The following is a 26,163-nucleotide window of genomic DNA, read 5'->3' as shown; positions in this document are numbered from 1 at the left end:
CCAAAGCAGAAGCGAAGATACAGCTGAGCAAGACAAAAGCCTCTCTTGAAATTTTTTTGAGAAAAAACCCTGAGATTTAAATTTCAGCGAATAGCCCAAATGCAGCAGGATTCACTGAAGCTCCCACAGTTGCTGGTCTTCAAGCTACAGTGAAGTACTTCGGCCTCTGACGAAGGCTCCTGTGCCTCGGCCGGTGTCTGTGGGCTCCGCCCTCTTTTGTCCTTTGTTTGGTGCTCAAACCCACGTCCAGCTCTTTAAAAAAATTGCATAGATTTATTTTCCCAAGTATACTATTTTGTGAAATCAAAACTATGTTTCTAAATACTGGTGTCCTGATGGTCCCCAGCCACTGGTCATGGAGACGGTGCCGGTCTGTGTTCCTTCGGGCCCCTGCCGCTGGGAGCCCGGTGGCGCCATGTGGGCACGTGGTGAGCAGGGCCGTGCACTCCCTTGCACTGGCGGATGCCCGAGGCGGCGAGAAAGCACACGCATCTTGAGCAGCAGCGGCCACGTCAGAGTGCGAGGTCGCATGAACAGTTCCAGGAGGGACACAGCCTCCCATGTCCACGAACAAGAGTTAGAATAAGACTGTCGGTCTCCTCAGGACTCCTCCCAAGCGGCGTTGCCGGCGCCACGTGCATGGTCAGATGTGGCCCATAGAAACAGGCTGGACCCCACTGGCTGTGGGTGCTGGTGCCCCAGGGCTGTGTTCCCGCCGGCTGGAGGCTCACGCGAGACTCAACTGTGAAGCAAGCACGCGTGGCGAATGGGAACGGCAGACCCAGGGCCAAGGCGATGCTTCACTCTTGCTCGGGCCATGGAGCTCTCAGAGGTCGGAGAGCTGGGGTCTCCCCAGGGGACGAGGAGCCACTGCACCTAGAAATGGTTGGGCCCATTTTCAAGTGAAGAATAGCTGGACAAATAGAGCAAAAGATTAAAGGACTTCCAGACTTAGTTCTGGCCAAGGTCATACCCTTGAAATGGCTCTGCGAGGGCTGCCCTCAGGTGGGGGCAGGTCAGTGGGGCCCCGTGGAGAGCACAGGTCTCACGGCAAAGCCTGCCCGGCAGTGCCCACTGTGCCCCAGCGGGCACCGGGGGCGCCGTGCTCACAGGGCCTCTCCTGTCAGAGGACATCAGCGAGCGCGAGAATCACAAGCTCATGGTGCTGGGATGGAGGGCGCTGCAGTCCGTGGGGCCAGAGGGCACGGAGCGAGGTGCCCGGCTCAGGGACGGGGCATACCTGGACTGAGTTCCCTGCTGGTGCAGTGAGAACCTCACTCCCCCAAGCTCGGTTTAGTCATGGGTCTGCCACCATGAACCGAGTGTCCTCTGAGGCCGCAGTGACCCCTGGCTGCACAGAGATGATTCTGGAGGCATCTGGTCGTAAATAGCAGGAGCACTGAAGACCGGCCTACCCTGGGGGCCCAGCATCACCCCAGACGGGGTCAGCTCTCAGGCCCCTCAGCAGCCCTTCCTGCTTTACAGCGAGGCTGCACGGTGTTCCCAAGGTCATACAGCTCGGCCAAGGCCACACAACACACCTAAAGGCAGGCAGCATGTCCAGGTCATGTAGTAGAGTCAGGGTCACACAGTGTGCCCATGATCACACAGCATGGCTTGGACTGCAGATTGAAGTTGCCACCCGGTGTGCTGAGCCTGCCCCACATTGCTTTGTGTCTCTCGGGGGGCACTATGAGGTCACACCCAACAGCCCAGGGTGTGGGCTGGGCCCGAGGGCACCACGGTCTCGAGACCTCCCAGCAGGGACAGGCTGTCCTGGCCCCCACCCTCTGCCTCTGGCTGGTGGTGTTGCTGACCCAGGCCAGCCCTGTGGCTTCTGTTCCCAGGGAAGACTGCCACGTGGCCGGACTAGGGAGGACCCTGATTGCCTCTGACCAAGGAGTTCGGTCGACTCAATCAGAATCGGGCCGACTTCTGGTACTTGAGAATATCATTCACCCCAAGATAAAAATCCTATACTTTTGGGCACAGAATAAGCAAAGGAAATTATAGCAAAGCTCATCACGACTATAGAATACTGAATTTGGACTCTAAGCTTTTTTAAAAAGTTGCTTCTTTTTATGAATAGTGAAATCGGATGTTTCTAGCTGTCCTGTGATGATGCCTACTGAGCATCACAAGCCTGGCCCTGCAAAGCCTTTGGGGCACTGGGCATGAGCCCCCATGGCCAAGCCGCCCATAAAGCCTGGCTTTCCCCTGAGCATGGGAGAGAGGGAGGGAGATTTTCTCAGAGGACAGCAGCCAGGCTGACCCAAGTGTGGAACGACAGCACCCTGGTCCGCAGGCAGCCACCTGTCCATCTGCGCACGGGCAGGGTCTCGGCCTCCGTTCTTGCTCGTCAGGAACTGACGGTGCACACTGCCACGGAGCCCCCGCCCCCCGCCCCGCATTCCGCGGGGGTGGCGGCGCCAGGTGGGAGCGTATTTAGGGCAGTGGCTACCCGGAGGAGAGAGGTGGCCCTGTGGAGGGTCCCTCTCAGGCTACCCTCCTGCTGCAGGGTGTCCCCACCCTCTGGGGCCGCTGCAGCCTGGGGGACAGGGCAGGGCGGGTGGTGCAGCGGGGGCGGGCTTGGGAAGGAGGCCCCCGTCAGCAGGTCCTGGTGCTGGGAAGCCGCTCTAATGCTCTCTCTCCCTCTCCTGTCCCTTTTCCTAGTCCCCACCGAAAGGTGCCACCATCCCCTACCGCCCAAAGCCCGCCTCCACCCCTGTCATTTTTGCAGGTGGTCAGGTAAGAGCCGACCCGCTCGCGGCCTCCACTGCCAACCTCAGCCTCTTACTGCAGCCCCCGCCGCTGCCCGTTAGTGCACTCAGGTTTTCTCCCCTGTCACGTGCACGTCTCCCACCCCACCCACGCTGGACGCAAAGCTCTCCCAGCCCGCTGCCGGGCACAGGGTCGGGCACACAGACAGGGCCATGGCAGACGTCCCGTAGACACTGGGCCCTGGAAGCGTCTTCTCCCTGACCTGGCACAGAAGGACCCTGGTTCTGCCTGTGCGACGTTCAACCCAATCTAGCTCCTGAGTGTCCTGAAGAAGCCTTGGCAGAAGGGCCAGGAGCGTTACCGGTGACCCTGTGGCTCCCAGTCGAAGCAGCTGGAGCTGCAGGAACAGGTCCCGCTTCCCCTGAAATGCACGTTCCTGACTTTCCACAGAGGAGTTTCTGGGAGCAAGGGAAGGGAAAGGTGCCCAGCCAGGCAAGAGCCTTGCCGGCCACAGCAGTGGCCCTCGCGCTCCACCAGACCCGCATCAGCCAGGTCAGGAACACCTGCTCTGCACACCTGTGGCTATGGCCCAGAGCCACCGACCTCCTTTCTCCCCTGCCGGCGAGGAGCCTGGGAGGCCAGGGCTTGCAGAGAAATCTGCGTCTGAGGCCGGCAGTTCATTAGCAGGGCCTAGAGAGAGCCCAGGAGAGGGGGTGTAGCCACTGCCCCACAAGGGCCCACCTGCCGCCATCAGGCACCTGGGCCACACCCCTCAGGGGCACCACGCGTGGGTAGAGGCCCTGGAAGATGCCCGGCCAGTGGTGCCTGGAGGAGCTCTGCGTCCAGTTGGCGGTGACGTGTGTCCTTGTTCGAGGGAGAGTGAAGACGGGCAATTCCCAGAGGTGACCCAGGTCAGGCGAGAGTGATCATGATTTTATCATTAACAAAGCAGCAAATAAAGATTTATCCACACGTTAAAGGAATCTTATCAGATCCTGCAGGTTGACTTCACACGTTAGGTGAGAGGCTGGGGCCTGCATTTCCAAGAGCAGCTTGTGGGCCTCTTCCCACAGGGAGGGACCCCCATGGGGCCTGCGTGGTTCAGGGCAGGCCACTGTCCACGGTGCCCGGCTTCCTCGGGCATCCGCTGTGGGCCTCCCTCCCAGTCTCCCAGCAGCCCTGCCCGCTGTCTGGACCCTTCATGTCCCTGCTCCCTCCTGTTGCAGCCCCAAGATGTGGGCACACCCCCATTTTACAGGTCAGAAGGCAAGGCCAGAGGAGGCAGGGGAGCAGACACAGCGGGGCCCCGTGCAGAGCACTGTGTCCTTTCCCCTGACACGTGGACAAACCCGCAGTGGCACCATGTGGGAGAGCGCAGGTCTTTATTGAAAAGGGAGGCCCCGCGGGCCCCGCCCAGCACGGCCCCGGCCATCAGGGCCATCATCTGCACCTGTGTGCCGGGACAGCGAGGTCTCGCCAGTGGCTCTCCCTGGTTGCGTGGGGACAGAAGAACCACAGCACACGCTGAGCAGTGGGGTGTGAGTGGGATTTAGTGCAGAAGGCGGCCCTCAGAACCCGACCCCACTGCCACAGAACCTAGACCTGAGAGACCTGCGCCCCTCTCCCTGGCTGACCTCCGGAGGCATCCCTCGCCCTGGGGGCCCGCCCGGGAGCACCAGCCCTGCCTTTCAGGCAGCTCACAGAGGGTGAGGGTTTCATCCAGACGGAACCTTTGTCTGTCAAGCTATTGCCGCCATCCAGAGAGCCTGGTAAACTGCCCACACACTTCAAGTAGGATTAAGAATTACCTACGTGAGTAAAAGATAAGTCAGAAACGTCTGGGGTGAAGAATTGCACCGTCAGGAAGTGTGAGCAATTCACTCGGACGTGCGGGGCCGTGAGGGCAACAGGCCCCGACCTTCACAGACCTGCCTGGTGGCATCTCCACAAGGCCTAAAGACGAGGCCTCGCAGCTCTGTGTACAGAAGTACGGGGTGGGGGGCGCCCACTCGGACACTTGCTGCATCTGATAAGATCCCTTTACTTCTCCACGGAACGCCATCGGCGGACCCTGACCTAGACTGGGGCCTTCGCCTCCTGGGGTCCCTGTCCAGTGCCTGGCTGACCTGTAACTCCCAGGTTGGGTTGTTTATGACAACAGCTCTCAGCAGATTCAAAAGATGCGGTTTGGCAGAACCTTGGACACCACCCCTCAGTGTGGAGTCTACGAAGTGACGCTCAGACTGACCTGGGGTTTCCCTCTTGGGTGCACATGTGCAGACACAGGTGGGCATCACGTGTCCACTCAGGATGTGGCACGGGGACCCACATGGCCAGGTGCCAGAAGCCACGTTCCTCCACACCTGTGCCCCCAAGCTGGGGCCTCAAATGTGGCTTTCCGGGGCTGCACGCGGCACGTTCCGCATCACAGCACGTGAGGCCTGACGGCAAGACTTTGGTCTTTACTCTCCCTTGACACCTTGTGGTTCGTTTGGTTTTGGCCGTGAGTTTCTGGGAGCATCGGAGCCGGTGGACTGTTGAGGCAGGAGGGGGCTGGTGGGGGGAGGAGGCACGGGGCCCCCACTCGAGCTGTGGCTGGTTCTGAGTCGCTGGCTTGAAGGTGAAGCCTCGGGGACCCTCGCTGGCCCCCGGGGAGCAGTGCCGTGCACGTGCAGCCCCCCGTGAGAATAGCTGCCCGGCCCTCTGAGGCTGCAAGACAAGTCGGTCCCTCTTGTGACTGATTTGGGTGCATTTCTTCATCTGCTTTCACAAAATTGGTCTTGAGTCACCTTTTAAAGGTCCTTTGTTGGGTTTTGGGATAAATACTCTGTAAAAGTGTTTACTCTGAAAGCTGATGAAATTTCAAAAGGTTAACAATTAGTGAGTCTATAACCGGGTGGGATCCTTTGCAGGGCTTTTCTTTTAAGAGCCCCGGGGGAGCGGGGAGCCTCCTCGCCCTCCCTGCTGGCCGGCCAGTGTCCGAGCCTGCAGCTGTGGGTCCTGAGCCCAGCGAGGGGGCTGTAGCCCCCCTGGCTTATGCGTCTGGTTGTAGCTCCAGACACCCGTGGGCACTGGTGAGGCCTGGAGCCAGGACGCCCCCAGTCTGCACCTCCCGGTGCCCTGAGCTACTGGGGGCAGGTGGGGACGCGCTCGGGAGGAAGCTCTGACCACAGGGCCTTGGGCCTGTTCACGAGAAGCCCCTGCCCTGAGAAAGCCCTTGTCCCGGGGGGGGGGGCCGCCGGTGGGCACAAGTGTGGCTGGCCGCTTCCCGAGCTGACGGCGTCTCTCTCTTTCTAGGCCTACACGATCCAGGGACAGTACGCCATCCCCCACCCAGATGTGAGTCTCCACTCTGCCTCCCTGGCCTTCTCTTCTCATCACCGTTACCCCCTGCATGCCTCTGTTACTTGCTACTAATATTAATATTACACAATAATATTAATACCGTTCTCTCAATGTTCCCGACCTGTGTCGTATCCATATGACCTTGAATAACCTTTAACCTCTTAGCACTAATTCTGCTCCTTGGAGGACTTGGCCTGATGTCAAATTGCTTCCATTGTTGCTGCACTCTGGGGCTTTCCTCCGCACACAGGGCCTTCGGCGGTGGCCACAAGGCTGCTTTGCCCATGGCACCCGCCCCAGCGGGCAGGGACCGCGGGGTGCCCTACGCCCACCTGAGAAGTCAGGCGACGCGCTATCAGACAGGTGCTCTAAGAGATGCTGGAGAGGATGTTTGGACGTCCGGTAAAGCTACACTTTCCAGAGCCACACGACACCTTCAGCACCCCCACGCCCCCCACCCCGAGAACAAAAGCCAGCAGAAGGGGCCTTGGTTTTCACTGTAGCCTTGAAGCCGTGCTCCGCCGTGGGGCCTGCTCAGCCGTCCCTGAGTGCGTCACGGTCTGAGGATGGTATCAGAGTTGAGGATGGGGACGCCCGAAAATGCACTGTGCGGGGGCCCAGGGACCGAGGGGACAATGTGCAGCGGCTACGGGGCAGCAGCTGTGATCCAAGGTCGTCCCTCCACAGGGATCTAGACGCGCGCCGGGCACGGGGCCAGGAGGCCTGCAGGAGCTGGTCTCGAAGGGAGGGAAGGGGGAGGGAAGGGGGACCAGGCCAGGGCAAGAAGGCCGAGCTGGGGATCAGCAGCTGCAGCAAACCCAGAGTTCATTTTGAGAAGCCTTTTTCTTCTCTAAATCGTTGTGAAGATCGCCGAGCTTCGCAGCCTCTCCCGAGAAAGCATTTCCGGCCTGTGTTCTCTGTGATCTGAGACTCGTATCTGGGAGGTGCCGCCAGGCTGACAGGGCTCGCCTCTTCTGCAAACCCCTGCTCGCTTGAACTGGGTGGGTGCGGACGTGGGCAGTGAGACATACGGGCAGAGCGGGCAAGGGCTTTTTAAAATGAAGCGAGGCTAAATAAGAGTGTGGGGGGTGTGGGGATTCAGTTCACTGCCACGGCAGGGAACTCTCCTCAGAGCAGAGAAGAGATACTGGCAAGGTTTCCTTTTCTTGAAAAAATTCCCAAGGGCAGTCTGTGGAGCAGGAGGCTCTCCCCGCCCCAGGCACAGCCCCGAAGCCGTTTTCCGTGGTTCCTGGGTTTAGGTGGTGACTGCCTTTAGCACTAAGTCACCTGTCCCCTTATCTGCCCGTGGCCACCCCCACTCATGAAGCTGTCCTTCTCCTCCTGCCCAGGACATGCTGCGAGGGCTCTGGCTCCTTGCTGGATAGAAGCCGGGCGGGGACACAGCTGTCTGCATTTAGCTGGTTGGTGGGGTGACACCAGTCCGTCCACCTGCTCACTCCCGTCCCCCGCCTGCCCACCCGAGCGCATAGCCACCTCAACCTCCCCCTTGAGGACACGTGTCGAAGCCTGGCCTCTGCTGCTGACCCCCACATACCGTTCCGTGCTATCAGGGATGCTCTTCATTCTGCTGTGAGTTTCTTAGAGATCCCAGGAGTGGGGAAGGTGGCGAAGGTGTGAACCCACTCAGCCTTCTCAAAAGAGCCATCAGCAGCTTTAAAAAATTGTTAAAATTCTTCCACCATAAGGAGGTTGACAGCATTGCCCAAGAAGATGAGGGAGCAGTGGAGGTCGGTCTGCAAGACCCCCCACAGCAGGCAGGGGCAGACCCCTTGGCTCCAGGTGGGTGACGCCCCATCCCTCATCATCTGGGCAACCGCCAGCTGTGACCGAGGGGATGCAGGTGTTAGAGCCTGGGAGAAGGGGTGGCCTGCCCCCAGTGCAGGAATGCCGTGCAGAGTGTAAGCGCTCAAGGGGTGGGTCGCACACTGCGATGGTAGGCTCTACGGCCCCTCACAGACAGACGGCCCTGAGTGGGGGTGATGGGCAAGCAGAACAGAAGCCAAGTGGGTCACAGGCCTAATTCCTGGGACGGCACAGTCTTCATTTAACGTGGGGCCAGACAGTCTTGTGTCACCAGAAGTGCAAGGGCTGATTGGAAAACCTGGCTCGTTGGCTTTTTGAAAGCTCAGGAACTCAGGAACACAGGGGTCTGGCCCCTAGTAAAGGGCAGTTGGCCCCAGAGAACAGCTCTGGTTTTGAGGCGGGAGCCACAGACCCACCGACAAAGGCCTGAGGTTTCCTGCAACCTCTGAGCTGACGGAGAAGTGTTTCTGGCCTGAAGTTCCCGGGGTTGTGGGCGTGCACGCTTCAGTCTGGCTGACTGGTTTTTCTATTAATTGGTGGTTGCGTCTTTCCAAGTGGTTTTCTCAGAATCTCTTCAAAGTGGGTCGTTTCGCAGGTTTTTTTCTCAGACTGGTTAAACTGACTTATAACCAAGTGTTGCATAATTGCCTCATTACATTTGGGAGAGACCTGAGGTACTCGGTTCTCCTCAGGAAACGGCTGTCTGTGCGGGACCCTCCGCTGTGCAGACTGGCCCCGGGGCCGGGCAGCTGCTGGGACTCGGTAGCGGGCAGTCTGAGAAGTGCGCGGCTTGCAGGCTCGTGATGTCGAAGGCGGGACAACCATGCCGATACTCCATCCAGAATAAGATGAAACAGCGTGGGGTGACATCGGTGATTATGGCCAGGAGGGCAGCTCTTCTCTGAGCTTCGTGTTCAGTGGGGGCCTGAAGGGCTTTGTGTCTTAGAGCTCAGATGCAATAATGGTGGGAAGCGCTACTTTATTTTGTAACGTAACTGAATGCGGTTTGAACACTTGAGCCACGGTGGCTGACGCACAGCACAGGATCTTCCAGCCGCCGGTGACCCGAATCACAGACTGAGAAAACGTGTTCCTTGGAGCTGAGTGTTACTTTATCTAGATCTAGACTGTACGTGTTTTTTCTGTGCCCGGTGTTGGTGAGCATTCTGGTTCACCCTCCCTGGAGACTCACCAGTTTCCCTGCAGGGTTGCGCTGCCACTCAGTTGTCTTGCCCGAATCCTCCTGGACTTGCCCAGGACAGGCACCAGGACACCGGGTGTGGGGAGGATGGCCCCAGCCATGGCCTGACCGCCGCAGCCCTTGGGCGGCTGCCCCTGACTTCCACGCAGCCTGCTCAGGTCCGCGTGACTTCAGGCGTGGCAGGGGAGGCAGCAGGGACTCGGACGTGGGAACCGCCCTGTCCTCCTGCCCACCCAGTACCTGTGTCTCTTCACTTACTTGATGTGATCACATGGGAGGGGTGAGTCAGCTTCGAGCCGACCCCCACATGCGATTCTTCTTTGCGGCTCTCCAGAGCATTCGTCACTCCCTCCGTAACACGCCCTCATTTGAGGGGCACTGGAAGCAAGCAGAAACCGAGCCGTGTGTTAGAGGTGACAACAGAGGGTTTGCCACCTCCGCCCCTTCGCCTGCGCCTGGCACTGACTGCGGGCAGCAGTCAGGACGGCCACCCGGTTTTACACAAGGAGGTGCTCGCCGCAAAAGCTCACTGCCCAAGCTAAAGAGCCACTGGCTTCCAGCATGTTCTGGAGTTCCAGGAAGCGTGTCCTTCGGAGTGAGTAGCGGGAGACGGTAACACGGGAGTCGGAACAGAAGTAAAAGAGGGAAGATGCACGTTAGGTCCTGCGTGGAAGATGTTTCCCAGCTGTCCACTCACGTGTCACTGTGAGTGCAGGAACTCCCCTGATGACCACCAGTCACCTCCTCTAGATCCCCGTGGGGATGGTGCAGAGGCCGCTCCTGACACCTCGAAGTGGAAACGGTGAAGAGAGCAGCCAGCACTCTCAGGCCACCCGGCTGCTGGGCCTCACCCTGGCCCTGCTCTTTCCTCAGGATCCTGCAGCTCGGAGTGGTGGGGAGGTACCCACACACCGGACCCCGACCTCCCGGGGTGGGAAAAGCAGGAGGCCAGCTTGCCTTAGATCTTCCCTGTCTCCCTGCCCCCACCCCAGGTGAACTGTCACTCTCCTGCTGAGCCATCGGGTGCCTGGCTTCCTCCTCCCAGCCTGCCCCTCTTAGGGGCAGAATCTGCATTTTCATCCCATCGAAGTCCCAAGAAGAGGTCATCACACAGAGTGAGGGAAGATTCTATGAGGTAGGCACTGAGAATTTCTCAGAATTAATAAAAGAAGCCAATCTTCACATTCAGGAATCCCAACAAATCCCAAACAAGATAAATAAAAAGAAATCCACTTTATACATATCAAAGTAAAACCACGTAACATCAAGGCCAAAAGTAAATCTCCAAAGTAGTCAGAAAAGGAATGTTACAAAGGAGCATGAGAGAAGGTGCAGGGACGTCTCACCAGCCGCCCTGGAAGCCAGAAGGTGATGTCATGATGAAATAATTGTCAAGCCAGGCTTCTGTCTTAAGAGCATCTTCCAAGGACCTAAATCCAAGCATTTTCAGACAAACAGCTGTGACCAACAGTCTTCGCCCTTCAGGAGGACAGTGACTGTGAAGGGAAGACTAGAGATGCAGGACAGAGGGGCTTGTTTCATTCACATAAGAACAGGCCGAGGAAATATTGATGGTTGTGACTCCATTAAAATGTAAACATTTAGGTAAATGAAAGCAACAGTTGTAAAGTCAACATCAAGGCTGTCTAATTTGTGGGATTGACAGAACAGAACAAATGGACAAAAATAGCAGACGTATGCTTCAGATGGATCCAGGGGAATTCGAGCTTCCTATCGGTCACTGTGTTGTCCCAGAAGAGGCAAAGCTACGGAATTTAGACTTTAAACATATGTGTTAAAATGTCAAAGTGACCGCTGACAGAAAAGACTTTACTTAAGTGACCTCCCCCCAGATGCAGAGGGAAGAGGGGTGGGGGAAATTAATCCATACAAAAGAAGAAAAAGAGTGAAAACACGAAAGAAGCTTTAGAAAGTCAGGACAGTTACAGGTGCAAAATAAAATAAAATGGCAGAGGGCGCCTGGGTGGCTCAGTTGGTTAAGCCACTGCCTTCGGCTCAGGTCATGATCCTGGAGTCCCGGGATCCAGTCCCGCATCGGGCTCCCTGCTCGGCAGGGAGTCTGCTTCTCCCTCTCCCTCTGCCCCTCCTGCCCACTCATGCTTGTTCTCTCTCTCAAATAAATAAAAATCTTTATTAAAAAAAAGAAAAGGGCACCTGGTGGCTCAGTCAGTTGGGCGACTGCCTTCGGCTCAGGTCATGATCCTGGAGTCCCGGGATCGAGGCCCGCATCGGGCTCCCTGCTCAGCAGGGGGTCTGCTTCTCCCTCTGCCCTCTTCCCTCTCGTGCTCTCTGTCTCTCATTCTCTCTCTCTCAAATAAATAAATAAAATCTTTAAAAAAATAAAATAAAATAAAATGGCAGAAATTAGTCCCTATATGTGTAATTATGATCAAAGTAGAAGTAATGTTCCAGTTAAAAAATAAGACTGTCAGACTTTAAAAAAGAAAAAAAAAAAAAAAGCCCTAAACAAATAGCAAACAAAACAGGGGAAAAAATCTAGCATTTTTTCCCCCAAGAGACATACCTAAAGAATAAAGACCCAGAAATACTGAAAGGATAGGAAAAGCTATCCTGGGAAAAGACTAACCGCAAGAAACCTTACATACCAACATTAATATCAGTGGGGGAAAACAAAACCTTAAGGCAAATTCTATATTTATAGTCATTTACGTATTGATAAAGGCTCAGTTCACCAGAAGATATAAACTCAAAACTTGTATGCACCTGAAACATATCTTCAAATACATGTAAAGAAAAACTTAACAAAACATAAAGGTTTGTTAAAATTTGACAGACATGTAGGGAGCCTGCCCATGACTCTGCTGTGACTGATACAGCTTGAACCCAATTCTACACAACGGGAAGTAAGTCCCAGAAAAGTCTACATTCCTGGATCACACATTACGCTGTAAAGAAAACTCACCATCTACCAAAAATTGGAATCATCGAGGCTATACTCTCACCACCAAGCAATTAAGTTGAAATCAATAATTAAAAGATGACTTAAAAAAAAAAAAAAACTTGTCTTTATTGAAAGTTAAAGAAGCCCAAAAACAAAAAAAAAAGGAGGGGGGGAACATACCAATTTCATGGATAGGAACATGAAATATCTTTAATACGTCAATTCTTCCCAAATCGAGGTACAAATGCAGTACCATTCCAGTCAAAATCCTGACAGGGATTTAACATGCTGTTTAAAATTTATATGAAAGAGCAAAGGCCAAGAATCACCAAGATACCTATGAAAAGAACAGACGGTTGGGAGAGCTGTCCTGACAGATGCAGGGACTGGCCGTGGAGCCGTACTGCTGGAGACGGGGTCTGGGCGCCGGGGGCAACCCTGGGCCAGTGTGCCCCCCAGAGAGCCGGGGCCTGCCCACGCCGGCCAGGGAGCTGCCGGTGCAGATGGCAGGGGCGAGGACGGGCCGTGGTCATCCGTGTGGGAACAATGACCCAAACACTTCTCATGTGTCAAGAACGTCAACACAAGGGAGGAAATCAGCACTTTTAGAAGAAAATAGAGAAGATCCTTCTGTTCTCAAGTCAGGGAAAGGTTTCGTAAACAAAATAGCACAAACCATGAAGAAAATATAAATGAATTTGACTACATTAAAATTTAAAAATTATCTTTCTCTAAAGACACCAAAGGAGAGTGGGAAAAAGATCTTCTTAGCACATACAACTGAAATAGGATTAATATCTGAAATATAAAAGGAGTTTTTGTGATTGAGCAAAAGTCAACCCAATAGAAAAACGGGCAAAGACACAAGCATTTCACAGGAGAGGAAACATGAACGCAGCCTGAGCCCACACAGTGGTCTGTTCTTGACAGTGAGTGGCAGATGCAGAGCGCGCCCGTCTTGTGATAACTCAGTGAGTTTTAGCCTTTGTCGGCATTTAGGATTTGTCTGTTTTTCTATTCCAATCCAACCTTCAGTGGAAAAGACAAGGGACAGAGAGCCGTCCATCTCAGGACACCTGCCCCTCCCTCCCCCTGCGCCCTCCCTTTCCTTCCACCCTGCCTCCCTCCCTCCCAGTGTTTTGGAGGCACTTGTGAGTACTGGGAGTCTGATTTTTTAATGGCAAAAATGTCTCAAAAAGTAGGAATCCCCTTAGCACTTTTTCTGCTCCTTCCTTAAAAAATGTAGAAATTACATCCCAAGGAGATGAAGTGCTGGACTAATTAAGGACAGAACCAAGACAAGAGGGAGGCCAGCTGACACCATCCATCCGCCTCTCTGCCCGTCTGCTTGCTGGACCACCGTGTGCCCAGCCAGTCTCCGCCGGACATCACTTTACATTCTTGGTGCATGGGTGGAGGGAGACTCACCGCTGGGGTGGCCGTTTCTTCATGAAAAGCACCCAGTGCCTGGCAGTAGGAGAGCTTAGGGCCAGGACTGCTGATGCTCCAGCCTCAGGGAGCATTCGTCCGCCTGCGCCTGGAGCACGTGTGCTCGTGGGCTCTGTGCCAACCCGCTGGACGCACCGCATTTGCTTACCTGCCAGGGAGGTGATGGAGACACCAGGGGAGCATTGAGGTAACGGAGCTGCGGACAGGTGGGTGGGGAAGCCCCAGGTTGTTCTCGATGGTGATGCTCCCCAGCTGAGGTGGACAGCACTTGGTGGCCGGCCGCTTGCTCTCCTGATTCCCCCATCCTACAGATCAGGACGGAGGTCTGCGGAGACCAGATGAGCTGTCCTCCCCAGCTGGTTGGTGCTGGAGCTAACCCAGGCCAGTTCCGCCGCCAGGGCCCCGCTCTCCACTGCTGTCCCCTGCGGTCCTGACCAACACACAGCTGTGCACTCTTGGGGCCTCGGGACAGACAGGAGAGGACTCTGCCCATGGGAGGAGCACAAGCACCTGACGGGAGAGGTGGCAGGACAAGAGCCCCGAGCAGCCAGGCCAACAGACCTCGTGGCCCCAGGGTCACCCCCAGGCTCCCTGCTGGCCCGTCCTCTGGGCAGAGGGCTGGAGCCCTCAGGGGGCTGGTCATGCACCAGGCCACTGTCCCTGTGTGAGCTCTGCGTCTCATGGAAACCCGAGTGGCGGTCAGAGCACACTGCATGCCCAGCCCCCCACCGCCCGGCAGCCCTGAGCCCGACTCGCACAGCCTCTGTGCTTCAGCTTCCCACGTGCTGTCTCCAGAAGTGGGGTCTTCTCCTCCGACCTAGGAACTCGTAGTTACCGCCTTGAAACCTTAGCCAGGCTCCAGCTCCGCCTGAAGGTGGGTTCAGGCGCACCCCTGCCAGGTGACCGCTGGGGCTCGGGCCTGCGGCCGCTGTGACTCCTGGTCCCATCAAGCCAGACGCAGGCTCCCGGGACCAGGTCTGTGCGGTCTGGCTCCCAGGCAGCTCCCCAGCCACAGACAGCCTCACCCTCTCCTCATTCCTCATACCCCAGGGGGCCATGGGGTACTTGCCATCTTTCCCACTTGTTCCTGAAAGAGGAGCCTTCGCTAGGCTGCCCAGGCCATGCAGCAGGCTCTCTGACCTCCAGGCCCCTTTCCTGCAGGGTCATCTTGCCTGAGGCACAGCGGGTGCAGGCCACGTGTCACCTCCTGTCCCTGTCACTTCAGCGGGTGTCCCCATGATGGTGTTCCCTGGGTGTGCTCTTCTGGCATCTTCCTCAGGGGCCTCCGACGAGTGGCTGCTCAGGTCAGAAAGCTCAGTGGTGTTAGGTCATGGGGCAGACGTGACAGGTGCAGGGTCAGCCCTCAGCCCCAGGTGCACCCTTGACCCGCACCACCTCATCAGGGACTGTCATTGCTGGACCTGACTCCAGGTCACCACACCCCCTAACCTGTGCTTCTCAGGACCCCGGGGCATGACAGATGCCCCCAGAGTGGGCTCATCGAGTCAATGTGGCCGGTGCTCCCTGGGCAGGCCCCCCCCGAGAGCCACAGGTCAGGGAGCACCCCAGAAGACAGGGAGAAGCCTGCATTTAGAGGCACTTGCCCTCTCCAGGAAGAGAGGGGGAGAGGGAGGCCCTCTGATAGCTGTGTCACGGGGGCCGGCCAGGAGAGACCAGGCGTGGTCACTTCTGCTGCAGCAGCGGCCCGCCTCACATCCCGGGGCTCACACGGCAGAGGTTCCACCTCGAAGGCATGACCAGGAGGCCACAGATGGCCGTGACCTGGCTCCCAGCTGCAGCTGGGGTCCACACACCTCGCGCTGTGGGAGCTACAAGAGCTGGACAGAGCGCCGACGCACCGCGCACCCCTGCGCCCGCACTGCGCCCACAGGCACGGCACACGGGGCAGCCATGGTCCTCCTCAAGCTGGAAGGGGCTCTGCTGTTCATCTCTGTGTGGGGCTAAGTTGCTGAAGGCCCACAGCGACCCGCTCCTCTCTTCGAGGTGCATCTGTGAAGGCTCCTGGGCGTCGGGTGTTTGTGTCTCGGACACAATCACCGCCTCCCCGACACACCTGTGTCCAGTGGGGACACCAGCTCCTCCCTGTGTGCCCCGCCCGCTGACCCCGGGGGCTCCAGGGAGGCCCCGTCCTCGCCTCCAGACAGGAGTCCAGGGCCGGCCCCAGAGCAGAGCTGGGACACCCTCGGGATGGGCCTGCTGTCAGGAGGAGGTTAGGAGCTGAGTGCACTTCCCGGAGTGTGCGGTGTCGGCCCTGCAGGTGAGCTAGGCTGAGGGCATCCCTCTGAGCGTCCAGCAATTAGCCTTCAGTTCCCAAAATATGGCCAGGACTCACCACGTTTACCTTTACCTTCTGCTGTTTGGGGTTTTTACTTAAGAAATGAGGCCCAGATGGGACGCCCTGGGTGGCTCAGTCGGTTGAGTGTCTGACTTGATCTCAGCTCAGGTCATGATCTCAGGGTCATGAGTTCAAGCTCCGCATCAGGCTTGGGCTGGGCGTGGAGCCTAGTTAAAAAAACAAAGAAAGAAAAAAGAAATGAGGCCCAGGTAAAAACAACTGAAGAAAGCCCAGTAGGTGGGGGAAAAGGGGAGAGAGAGCGGCCTGGTCGTAGTTGTGAGACTCTAACAGCCCTCACAGCCTCTTGGAGGCGCTCACCTGCCCCCTACAGAACCTTCCAGCACTACATTCTGTGATCCTGGGAGTCCCAGAAGACCAGCTTGGGGAGGCCCTGCAGGGGAGGCAGGGCTGGCCCAGGACGAGGTCCAGGCCTAGCTGGGGCTGGGGCTGGGCCAGGTTTGCAGAAGGGGGCATCAGTCACAAGGTGCGTGTGTTCTGTGAGGACAGCATGACCTGACGTTGAAGCCCCTAGGGGCCCAGCAGGTCCTGTTCTGTGGCTCTCAGACCCTCCCCGCCGAGCCGAGGGGCCTGGTGGCCTCCGCTGGCCTCCCTCGCCTGCATGCAGTCTGGGGGTCGCTGCCCGCCAAGCCTATGTGAGCTGCCAGGGAGCCCAGGAGAGGAAAGGAACTGGGTGCGCCCGCCCAGTGGCCCATTGGTTTCCCAGGCCAAGTCCTTGTGTTCTGCTGCGTCTGCCATGTGTCCGCATGGCCCCCTCTATATCTATTTGTACAACGTTCTGTTACTGCCTTTTTAATTTGGTGTGACTTGTGCTCGATGACAATAATCTTCTTAGCTCTCATGTCCCTCCTACCCCAGCAGTTGACCAAGCTCCACCAGCTGGCCATGCAGCAAACCCCCTTTCCTCCCCTCGGACAGACCAACCCCGCTTTCCCCGGTACGTACCCAGCTGCCCTTTCTGACCTCCTCTCTTCTCACCTGGGGACTCTCTTTCTGAACTGTCATTATTCAGGGTGGCGAGCAAAACAGGTACAGTTCTAGTTGAGGATGCCGAGGACGCAGTGTAGACACGCAGCAGTGTGCACGTTGCAGAGGGCCGGGCGGGGAGGTCTGTGTGTCTACTGCGGTAGGCTGGTCACCTCACGATGGCCTTCTTGCGAAGCGACGTCTGCTGCCTCGAGGGTCCACGCCTGCCCTCCGCTGCGCACAGGCATCCTGGGAGGGCCCCTCCTGCTGAGCACATCCATTTGGCCAGCCCCGAAGCCTGTTCTCTCCAGGAGCAAGAGCTCAGACAAGCAGACGGGATGCCCTCCTGTAGGAGGCCCGTGCCAGCCCAGGAGTGACACCTGCCCAGGACGGCACCCGGCCCCGCCCCAGGGAGAACTGAGATGAGCCAGCCCCCAGCCCAGGGCATGGTCACTATCGGCACCCACTTGGCACGAGGGTGGGGGTGGGCCTTCGCTCCGCTGCGCCTGGCCAGCCGGGCGTTCCTTCCTCCCTGATACGGGCAGGGCATCGCCTCGGCAGCCGTGCAGGTGACCACACACTGGACACGCTGGTCTGCTGTGCATGCGCCAGTCAGATTTTGAGCTTCCCTAGTTGAAGTGACCTTGCTTATCTCCTTGAGGGCAAAACATTAAATCTGTCTCTTCTTTGCTCTCCAGGAGAAAAGCTGCCTTTACACTCCTCCGAAGAAGCTCAAAATCTGATGGGCCAGTCGTCAGGTAAAACAGAAGCACACTAAACGGAGAGAGGGCAGGCCCAGAAGGCCGTGCATCCGCCCCTGCCCGGGCTCCGGGTCACCGACCTGGCGGGAGGAGGGGCAAGGAGGCCCAATCGCGTCTGCCATGGGGACTGCGAGCGCCTCAGTGCTGTCAGGGGACAGAGCCCGTGTGGCCGGCCCGTGGGTCAGCCCCGGGCGCTGCTGGGAGGTGGTGGCAGCTCACAGGCTCGGAAGGTGCTCAGAGCGCAGCTGCCCGTCATCGAAGGCCCCAGAGGTGACGGGCCGATGCCTGTATTATAACAGCACGGTGTGGGGGGCCTACAGCGAAGAATTGACCGTGACGTGTGCTTTGTGGAAATGCATTTCATAGGAGATAGAGCACAGGGTCAAGGAGCAGAGTGCCCTGGGCCAGATTTGTCTGCACCCAGCTGGTTGCATTAACATGCCCCAGGCTGTCGCAGGGCAGGCTCGGGTCTGCAGATGCCATTCCCCCGGAGGTTTGGGGAGTGACGCCACCTGAGAGCTGGTGGCCAGGCAGAGCCGGTTCCCCGTGAGGGGGGACCACCCGCTCTCCCGTCCCACTCGGGGTCAGAGCAGAAGAGCAGGCGTCCAGCTGAAGGGGAATGCAGGAGGGCAGCGCTTCCAGCGGTCACTGGCTGTCACCCCATCGGTGGGTTCTGGGCCCCAGAGCCTAGCTGTGCGCCCTGGGCCAAGACACGGGCTCTGATGCTCCGTGCGCCCCAGATCGGTCCCGTCGCAGTGCAGCCCCTAATGCAGTGAATGCAGAGTTTAATGAATGATAGGTAGAGAAAAACGTATAGGACGTATGTGATTACGAAATGGGTATCAACCCTTATAAAGTTATTTACTTAGGTGATAACACACATGTGCCTGTAAGTCCTCAGCAGTTTATACATGATTTCATACAATTACCCAGCAATGGTCTCCCAGAGACAGCTGGCGACCCGAGGGCCTGGCTTGCCGGGGACACACAGCGCCCACCCGGCCAGTCGCCCACAGACCCTGCCCTGGCTCCCCCAGCACCACCTGTGGGCCTCAAGGGTGTGGCACATGTGTGCGCATGGCCTCTTTAAGGCGTCCTTGTGATGACCTCCCACCCCGAGGCCCCGTGGGACCCAGAGGGAGAGCGTGCACACGCATGCGTGTCCCACACACATGCATGGAGACTGGGGCGATGTCACCGATGCTCGCAAAGCGTGGTGAAGCTTGATTCCTGTCCCGGTGTGCACGGCATCAGCATCTCATGAGGGAGACTCACCACCAGGGCACGTGGCCCTCAGATACAGGAATGCCAGTTGTAAACAGGTGTGTCTCTGGACCAGCAGTTTATGTCAGTGCCCTCTTGGAAAAGAAGTCTGATACTTTCCTCCCCTGGATCAGAACCCATCAAGGTGAACGGATATGACTCGCGGCTTTATGTCCATCCCAAAGCAGGCCATGCAGGAGTTTCCTGTCCGGGGCTCACAAGGGACTGAGAAAATTTCGTAGATGACATTTTGCATGTCACTATTTACGGAATGTATGTAGACGGTCGAACAACCAGATAACTGTATTGAAAATACCTCTCTGAAAAGAAGATAAAGCACAGAAACTCTAGATTTAGCTGTGCAAAAGGAAATGACAATTGGGGATGAACTGGTTCATTCAGCACTTGCCAACTGACCCGCCAGCACGGCGGGCCCTGGTGGGGTCTCTCGTGGCAGAGACTGATGACCACGGTGTGTCTAGTGTTGGGGACACAAGTGCGGTGGAGGAAGAAGCAGGAAGAGGGGAGGGATGGGGGTGGGCGGGGAGGCCGATGGCAGGAACATGGGGAGGCAGGGTGGGCTTGGCACAGTCTTGAAGGCATCTGACTTGTGTTTCCTTAGGCCTCTCTGGGCCTGTGGAGAGTAGACTGAGGGGCAAAGGCAGAGACAGGAACCAGGAGAGAGGAGAAGAGAGGGCTCAGGCTCCGGAATATTCTGATGGTATGAGCCGGGCTGCGATGGTGGTTCTGCAGGTGGAGGCTCCAGGCACGCGTGGGGCCTGCCGGGAGGATTGGGGGCATCCGCTGTGGATGGACTTGGTGCTCTAGATGCCTCCGGAGACAGAGACAGAAGTGCTGAGGGCAGGGAGCCCGCTGGTCCTATCGAAGCCCACCGCATGTTCTATTGTCCCTGTTTCGGGAGCAAGAGTAGATCTCGTCCTATGAGAAGCTGTTTGAGAAGTTGTCTCTGATTTGCTAGGCCCCGAGCTGAGATTGTAAAGATAAAAACTGGGGGCCTGGTGATCAGTTAGGCCTGTGTCTGCACTTTCAGCACAGAAGCACATGGTCTCCACTGGGCCTCACGGCTTACTGGTTGACCATTGAATCCATGGGGCTGTCGGGGTGGGAGAGCTGCCTGTGTGGTGGGGCCACGGGGCTGGGCTGCGGGGCTGGCGGTGCGGGGCCCGTGGCTCTGCTGGGGCAGAGGGGGAGGAGAAGCAGCCGGCCTGGGGGTGCACAGGGGGCCCAGGACACACACTTGGCCACTCAGCATGGTCCCCCAGAGGTCTGTGAAGGGCATCCCCACATCGCACGGCATGGCACAGGAGTGAAATCACCATGTGCCCAAAATGAAAACGTGGAACGTCACTGTGCGGAGGCTCTTTGTCCTTGTTTTGAGAGAAGCTGGGACTCCAGACATTGGTTGCAGTTTGGGACTGAGAGCTCACAGGGCCTGGGCCCCTGGGCGTACGTGCCCCACCCGTGGGCTCCATGGGGGCGGGTGCCGGGCGCGATGTGAGCAGCCTGCTGCCAGCCTAACCTTGTCCCCTTGGTGTGCCCAGGTCTGGACGCCAGCCCCCCGGCCAGCACTCACGAGCTCACCATTCCCAATGATGTGAGTATGCCTGAGTCCTCAGCCAGCCCTGACTTGCCTGGGACCGCTCCCCGCCCTTTCCACAGCTGGGTATAGGGGCCACAAAAGGCACGTGATGTCACGCTCCCTAGAGACTAGACAGGAAAGGAGCTAAGGGGACTTCGGGGTTGACCCTTGAAGAGCAGGTGGGCCAGGAACGCTTGGAGGGTCTGCTGTAGCAGGATGCCCACACCTGGTGCCCACAGCCCGTCCCTGCCCAGGGCTCAGCTGCAAAGTGGCCTTATGAGCCACCCTCCACATGCTCAGCCCTACCTGCCCTGTCCTCCGAACCCCTGGGTTATCCTAAGGATGCTGACTCCGATCGGAAACTGAGACACCAGGGTGGGTGTGGGCCACATGTCCTTGAGGGGCAGCGGCTCAGTCGCACAGGAAGGCGGCCGCTTGGGGGACATGGCCTTCCCAGCTCACGTGTCAGCTGGCCTTTCCTGCCCTAGAACTGAGGCCTTCCAGACCTTCACCGGTTTGCCCCTGGAACCAGCCGGGCATGAAGTCCTAAGAGAAGCACAGAGTTGTGGCTTCAAGGGGATGGCCCATCCCGAGTACGGACAGGGATGAGCCGCAGGGCGGGAGAGTAGCGAGCCGCAGGACCAGAGGAAGGGACCCCCCCACACTCCGCACGGAAACGCCGCCCTCATCAGGGCCCTGGTGGCCGGCTGCAGGTGACGCGCTCCTGCGTCTCAAGGCGAGAGTGTTTCTGCTCTTGGGAGCTCCCGACACTGCCTTCCCACGTGATGATCCTCGAGCAGCTGGGCTGCAGGCAGCCCCCGAATCTTCACCCACATGCTAAATGCAGGGGCCACACTGCACCCATGGGGCTTCTCCTCTGAGCCTTTACCGAGACCACTTCACTAATGACAGGAGTCTTCTTGCCCAAGCCTTCCTTCCAAAAGTGAGATGAGCCCAGAAAACAAGAGGAAGAGGATGAGGCTCGTTCGGAGAGCGAGCAGGGTGCCGCTTCGTGGGGCCCCCTGGAGCACATGGGCGCCACCTCGCCCGCCTCCTCCCGGGGAGCCCCTCAGAAGGAAGCTCCGAGGGGGCCCTTCCTGGGAGGAGGATTTGGGTGACAGCACTGCTAGGGGGCGTTCTCATGCTCACCCCGGCCCCCCAGGGGAGGCGTGCGTGCATCAGCCCGTGTTCAGATGCGCATCTCCCATGATGCCCATCCGTGCCCCTGGTCAAAGCTAGGTTGTGCGGAGGGGAGTTTGCCCACACCCACAGGCCACCACAGCAGGACTTTCCGGATGGCGGGAGCGTGTGGTAACCGAAACCACGTGCAGCTTCCACAGCAGAGCCACCTGCTGGCATGGTGACGGGGACCCAGGCCGGGTCAGGGCCGGCAGCTGTGTGTGGAGCTGCCTCTGGTGGCGTTCTGGGTCCCGTGGCCGATGTCGCCGTTGGGCCCTCACTGTCCCTGTGCCTGTGGTCACCCCACACTTGGGCCCTGTCCCTGGTCCCAACCCCAGAATCACCCAGAGATCTAAGGGCTCACCCAGGCGGCACCGGGATGAGAGAAAGGTGTGTTCCCACAGAGCCCTGGGGTGCAGCCCTGAACCCAGTTAGGAGAAGCCACAACTCTGTGCTTCTCTTAGGACTTCGTGCCTGGCTGGTTCCAGGGGCAAAGCAGTGAAGGGGCCATGGTCCTTGAAAGTGCCTCTGTGACTTCCCTTCAGGCTCCCGTGGAAGCCCAGCGGCTGAGAGGAGAGAGCTGGGCACGGCTGCATGCGCCTGGGGTCAGGAGGCCCCGGCAGCCCAGCCGTACGGGCCTGCGTGGCCCACGGCTGCAGAGCAGGGCTGGGAGGGCCCGCGCCCGCTGGGTCCGAGGGCCCTTCCAGCTGCCCAGGACACTGCTGCCCGCAGGAGAGCCGTGGGCCAGCCCGGCGTCTGCACCCCTCTGCTCTCTCTGGAGGAGGGACGCGTTCCACAAGAGTGGGGAGTGAGGGGCGGCTTCGGGAGCCCCCGGGCCGGCTGGGGGGCAGCGCAGGGCCCCGCAGGGGTGAGGCCCCAGGGAAGACGAGAGGGCTGGGCGCGAGGACGTCCTCAGGAAGCAGTTTGAGAGAGCGTGGGGACTGCGTGCCAGAGAGACGTCTCCTCAGGGTTATCGGAGAAAACAAGCCGCTCTGCAGGAGCCTCGCAAACGCCACTTGCACTGAAGGGGGAAGGTTCTGGAAGGGAGACTGGGCTGCTAGGGGCCACGAAGTGTGAGGATCCTCCTGAGGGCGGGCATCTTCTGGGGACTCGGCTGGCCCACGTCCCCCTCCGTCAGGGGCCAGGGCTGCTGCCCCCATGCAGCCCACGAGCCCAGCAGCCCCTGCCTTGCCCGGCGCGGTCGGAGGGCAGCGCTCCAGGTGTCTCTGCGGCGGGACAAGGACTCCGGGCCAGGGAGGGACAGTAGCGGCTCCCGCCCGGACCTCGGGGCGGGGCGGGGCCTGGGAGCTGGGGGCGGGGCCTGGGGGACAGGGGCGTGGGCTGGGGGCGGGGCCTGGGGTCAGGGGCGGGGCCTGGGAGCTGGGGGCAGGAGGTGGAGGAAGCTGAGCAGCCCTGGGGTGGAGGCTTCTCTGGACATGTGGAGAGACTCTAGTGAGGCAGCTGACCTAACCGAGGAAAGGAGAGGACTGAGAAGCTGGAGGTCACCTCCGGGACAAGAGCTGGTGTCATTAAATAGGTCCAGAGGTGTGTGTGATTGTAAATGGGCTTCCTTCCTCTTGCCATCCCACAGAAGCGGGCTTCTAGCCCTGCTGACACTCTCGGCCCGGCTGCTTACCCCCCGGGCCAGGGGAGGCCGACTCAGAAGCCGCTGCACCGGCCCTGCCCTGCTCAGTGCCTGCTCTCCGAGCTGACCTCAGCGGCCCCGGCTCAGGGAGGGACTCGGTTCTGCCCACAGTGAACATGGAGAGGTGCAGCTGCCTCCTCCGTGGAGGCTTCTCTGGGGCCCGAGTTGCCCCCCCCAGCAGGGTGGGCCGCCTCAGAGAGCTGGTCTAGAGCTCAGACTGCAGCCCAGCCCTGCGCGTGGCTCCTTGTGTGTCCCGAGCAGCCCTGGCTCCTGTCCTTCTGGCTGCTTGATTCTTGATGACCGCCTCTTCCTTCAGATGGCCCAGGGCGGCCAGAGGCCACACAGTGGGAAGGATAGGGAGCATCCGACATGTCCTGAGAACTTCACCCAAGTTCATCAGAAGACGGGTTTTAGGCAGCAGAGAGCTTTAAACTCTGGCTTCAGACACACATTTCTCCACCTCGAGGACACGGCCAAGAGGGCCCTGGTGCTGACGCCTGCATGCTCCCCATCTCCCAGGTCCCCGAAGGACACCAGGGGAGGTGACGCAGCGGGTGCCCCTCCCCTCTGGGACTTGTCAGGACTCGCTGCAGCAGGCAGAGCCCGGGCATCCGCAGCCTCACCCCCAGCAGGAAAGCTGCCTGGCACCCTGCCTCCTGGATGGGCAGTGCCTCGTCCTTCTGGGAGGGCGGAGTTTGTGGAGTGGGGTGGACACCAAGGCTGGGCTGTCCTCCCTCTGGGGCCTCCCTAGGGCTCTGCACGCACTCAGCTCGGGGTGAGGGGCTCTTCTCTAAGGAAGTCCTCCGTCCTTTTTTCTAGCTAATAGGCTGCATAATTGGACGCCAAGGGACCAAAATCAATGAAATTCGACAGATGTCTGGAGCTCAGATCAAAATTGCCAATGCCACAGAAGGGTCATCCGAGCGCCAGATCACCATCACAGGGACCCCAGCCAACATCAGCCTTGCCCAGTACCTCATCAATGCCAGGTGAGTGTTCACAAGGCCCTGTCTGATGTGTCGCTGGCCGGACAAGACTCTCAGAGGGACTGGCTCGCCATGGCGAGAGCCCAGACCCTGCCCGGTCCTCCCTGGTGGCTTCGCTCTCCTGGCTGGGCATGGGGGTGGGATGTGATGGAGACAGTCTCCACATAGACATGGGGCCCTACACCCGCTCCACACGTTCACACCTGACCGTTCACCCTGGACATTCTTGGGGGGGGTGAGGTGGTTACAGCCTAGAGCGTTTCCAGAGGGGCCATGGCTGCACGGCCGAGGTCACACACTTGGGCTAACTGGGTTAGGGAGTTTCAGAGAGCGCATTACTAGACCACTCTCCTCTCACACGCCTTGTGGTTGTAAAGACACTGCCGCTGCCACCCAGACCCTTGCCAAGCAGCGAATCTGGAAACTGTCAGGGTCAGAGGGGTACACCAGGGGCGGGTGAGCTCCTGGGGCTGAGCATGCGCCTCAGCTTCCCTGCCCAGGGACGTGTCAGAGAACATAGTGTGACCACACCCGGGGCCAGACCTTGCTCTTTAACTCAGAAGATCAGCTGGGCTCTGGGGAGGCCCAGGTGGACGTGGGAGGCAGCCTCCCCTCCGTGCCGTGGGCAGTGCGACCCTGGCTCCCCTCCGAGAGCAGCTGCTGAAGAAAGGGTCGTGGTGGCCGATGCTTGTCCAGGTGGTTAGTGTCACACCCCTGACGTGGTGACAGGGAAGGCAGACCCCACCAACCTGGTCCCCAGTGGGTCCTCTTCCCTCCACCCCACTTTGGTCTCCAGCTCATGGCCACACATCTAACAACCGAGAGGGAGGTGGGTTCGAAGGCTGTGAGAACACACAGAGCGAGCTGTTCGCTTCTGGTCCCGTTTTATGAGGACACTGTGACCTGTCCCCCTGTGCCTTTGTGTCTTCCAGGCTGACATCTGAGGTCACTGGGATGGGTGCGCTCTAATCCTGCCCGATGGCCTCCGACCCATGAACCCTGACCTCCACCCGGCTCGCACACTCTGTACAGACCGCCCGCCCGCCGTTCGTCGCAAATATAAATAGAGGTTTTCTTTACTAACAAGTCGTCTATGCCATAGACATACACACGCTAACGAAGCAGATCTATATTATATCTGTGTGTCAGCTCCAGGCTCTGTCCCTGATACTTCTGTCGGAATTAATTTATGCTCACGTGTTCATGCACTGGCATGCGGTGTTAATTATTTTAAATGCTTTGGGGGCACTCCCATCTGTGACATTTTAGAAATACTGTCCGTTAGTGTCCATGTACCTGTTTAAGAATTGTTTTGACGTTTTGACAGCACTTCCCACAAGCCGTCTCTCCTAGACCGCCTAGAACTGTGGTTGCTTTGAGCCGGTTTGCTCCCACCCAGCACCCCCTGCTGATTCGGCCCCCCCACCCCCCCCGGAGCTTGTGCTTGCTCGGCCCACGTGTCCACACAGGTCTGCACTGGGGGCAGGGGAGGGGGAACGGAGCACCAGGTCCTGGGTCACAGTGCAGGCGAGGTGGGGGTGCTGGAGTCCTGACTTCACTGAATGGTCACATGCTGGGGACGCACACGTGGGCCCCCAGGCGTCTTCGGGGGGCTGGCCAGGAAGCGCCTCTGCACCGCGTTGTAGTTCAATAAATACCATGCGCTGCCCCTCACCGGCTCTGGCTCCTGTCTGCACCCCCCAGCCGCAGGGCTCGTGTGCGCACGCACACACACCCTAGGCTGGCCTGCCGGCTGATCACACCGATCAGCATCTCGTCTCTTCCCCGACCCTTTTTGAATGTCTGATTTGCAAGGTCATTCTCGTGTTGCTTTTGCAAACTGCAGAACTGTCTGCTCACCTGTGCTTACCTTGAAAGCCTCTGTGCCTCTTCTGGACACTGAAGCTCTGGGTGGGACACGGGCCC

The 26,163-nt window shown here is 58.6% G+C and overlaps 1 protein-coding gene across 10 annotated transcripts in view; it reads left to right on the top strand.

The window, feature by feature from the left end:
- Positions 1 to 25,934, top strand: part of PCBP3 (poly(rC) binding protein 3) — a 267,570-nt gene extending 241,636 nt beyond the window's left edge. For 7 of the 10 annotated variants that reach the window (XM_064577786.1, XM_054504057.2, XM_064577794.1 and 4 more), the window contains 7 exons: positions 2,674 to 2,748; positions 6,019 to 6,060; positions 16,696 to 16,774; positions 17,502 to 17,561; positions 20,390 to 20,442; positions 24,071 to 24,240; positions 25,170 to 25,932. In XM_064577786.1, coding sequence (XP_064433856.1) covers positions 2,674 to 2,748; positions 6,019 to 6,060; positions 16,696 to 16,774; positions 17,502 to 17,561; positions 20,390 to 20,442; positions 24,071 to 24,240; positions 25,170 to 25,206 — 516 coding nt within the window. In that variant the 3' untranslated portion in view covers positions 25,207 to 25,932. Of the gene's footprint in view, positions 1 to 2,673; positions 2,749 to 6,018; positions 6,061 to 16,695; positions 16,775 to 17,501; positions 17,562 to 20,389; positions 20,443 to 24,070; positions 24,241 to 25,169 lie in introns of all 10 variants that reach the window. The other 3 variants (XM_064577782.1, XM_064577793.1, XM_064577789.1) reach the window with 3 other exon arrangements.
- The last annotated feature ends 229 nt before the right edge of the window (positions 25,935 to 26,163 follow it).

This window comes from Mirounga angustirostris, unplaced genomic scaffold, assembly GCF_029215605.1.
Source record: "Mirounga angustirostris isolate CCGP_5_RB_7025 unplaced genomic scaffold, mMirAng1.0.hap1 SCAF_1, whole genome shotgun sequence".
NCBI lineage: Eukaryota > Metazoa > Chordata > Mammalia > Carnivora > Phocidae > Mirounga > Mirounga angustirostris.
The sequence above is the reverse complement of the archived record's forward strand: the minus strand, read 5'-3'. Positions and strand labels throughout refer to the sequence as shown.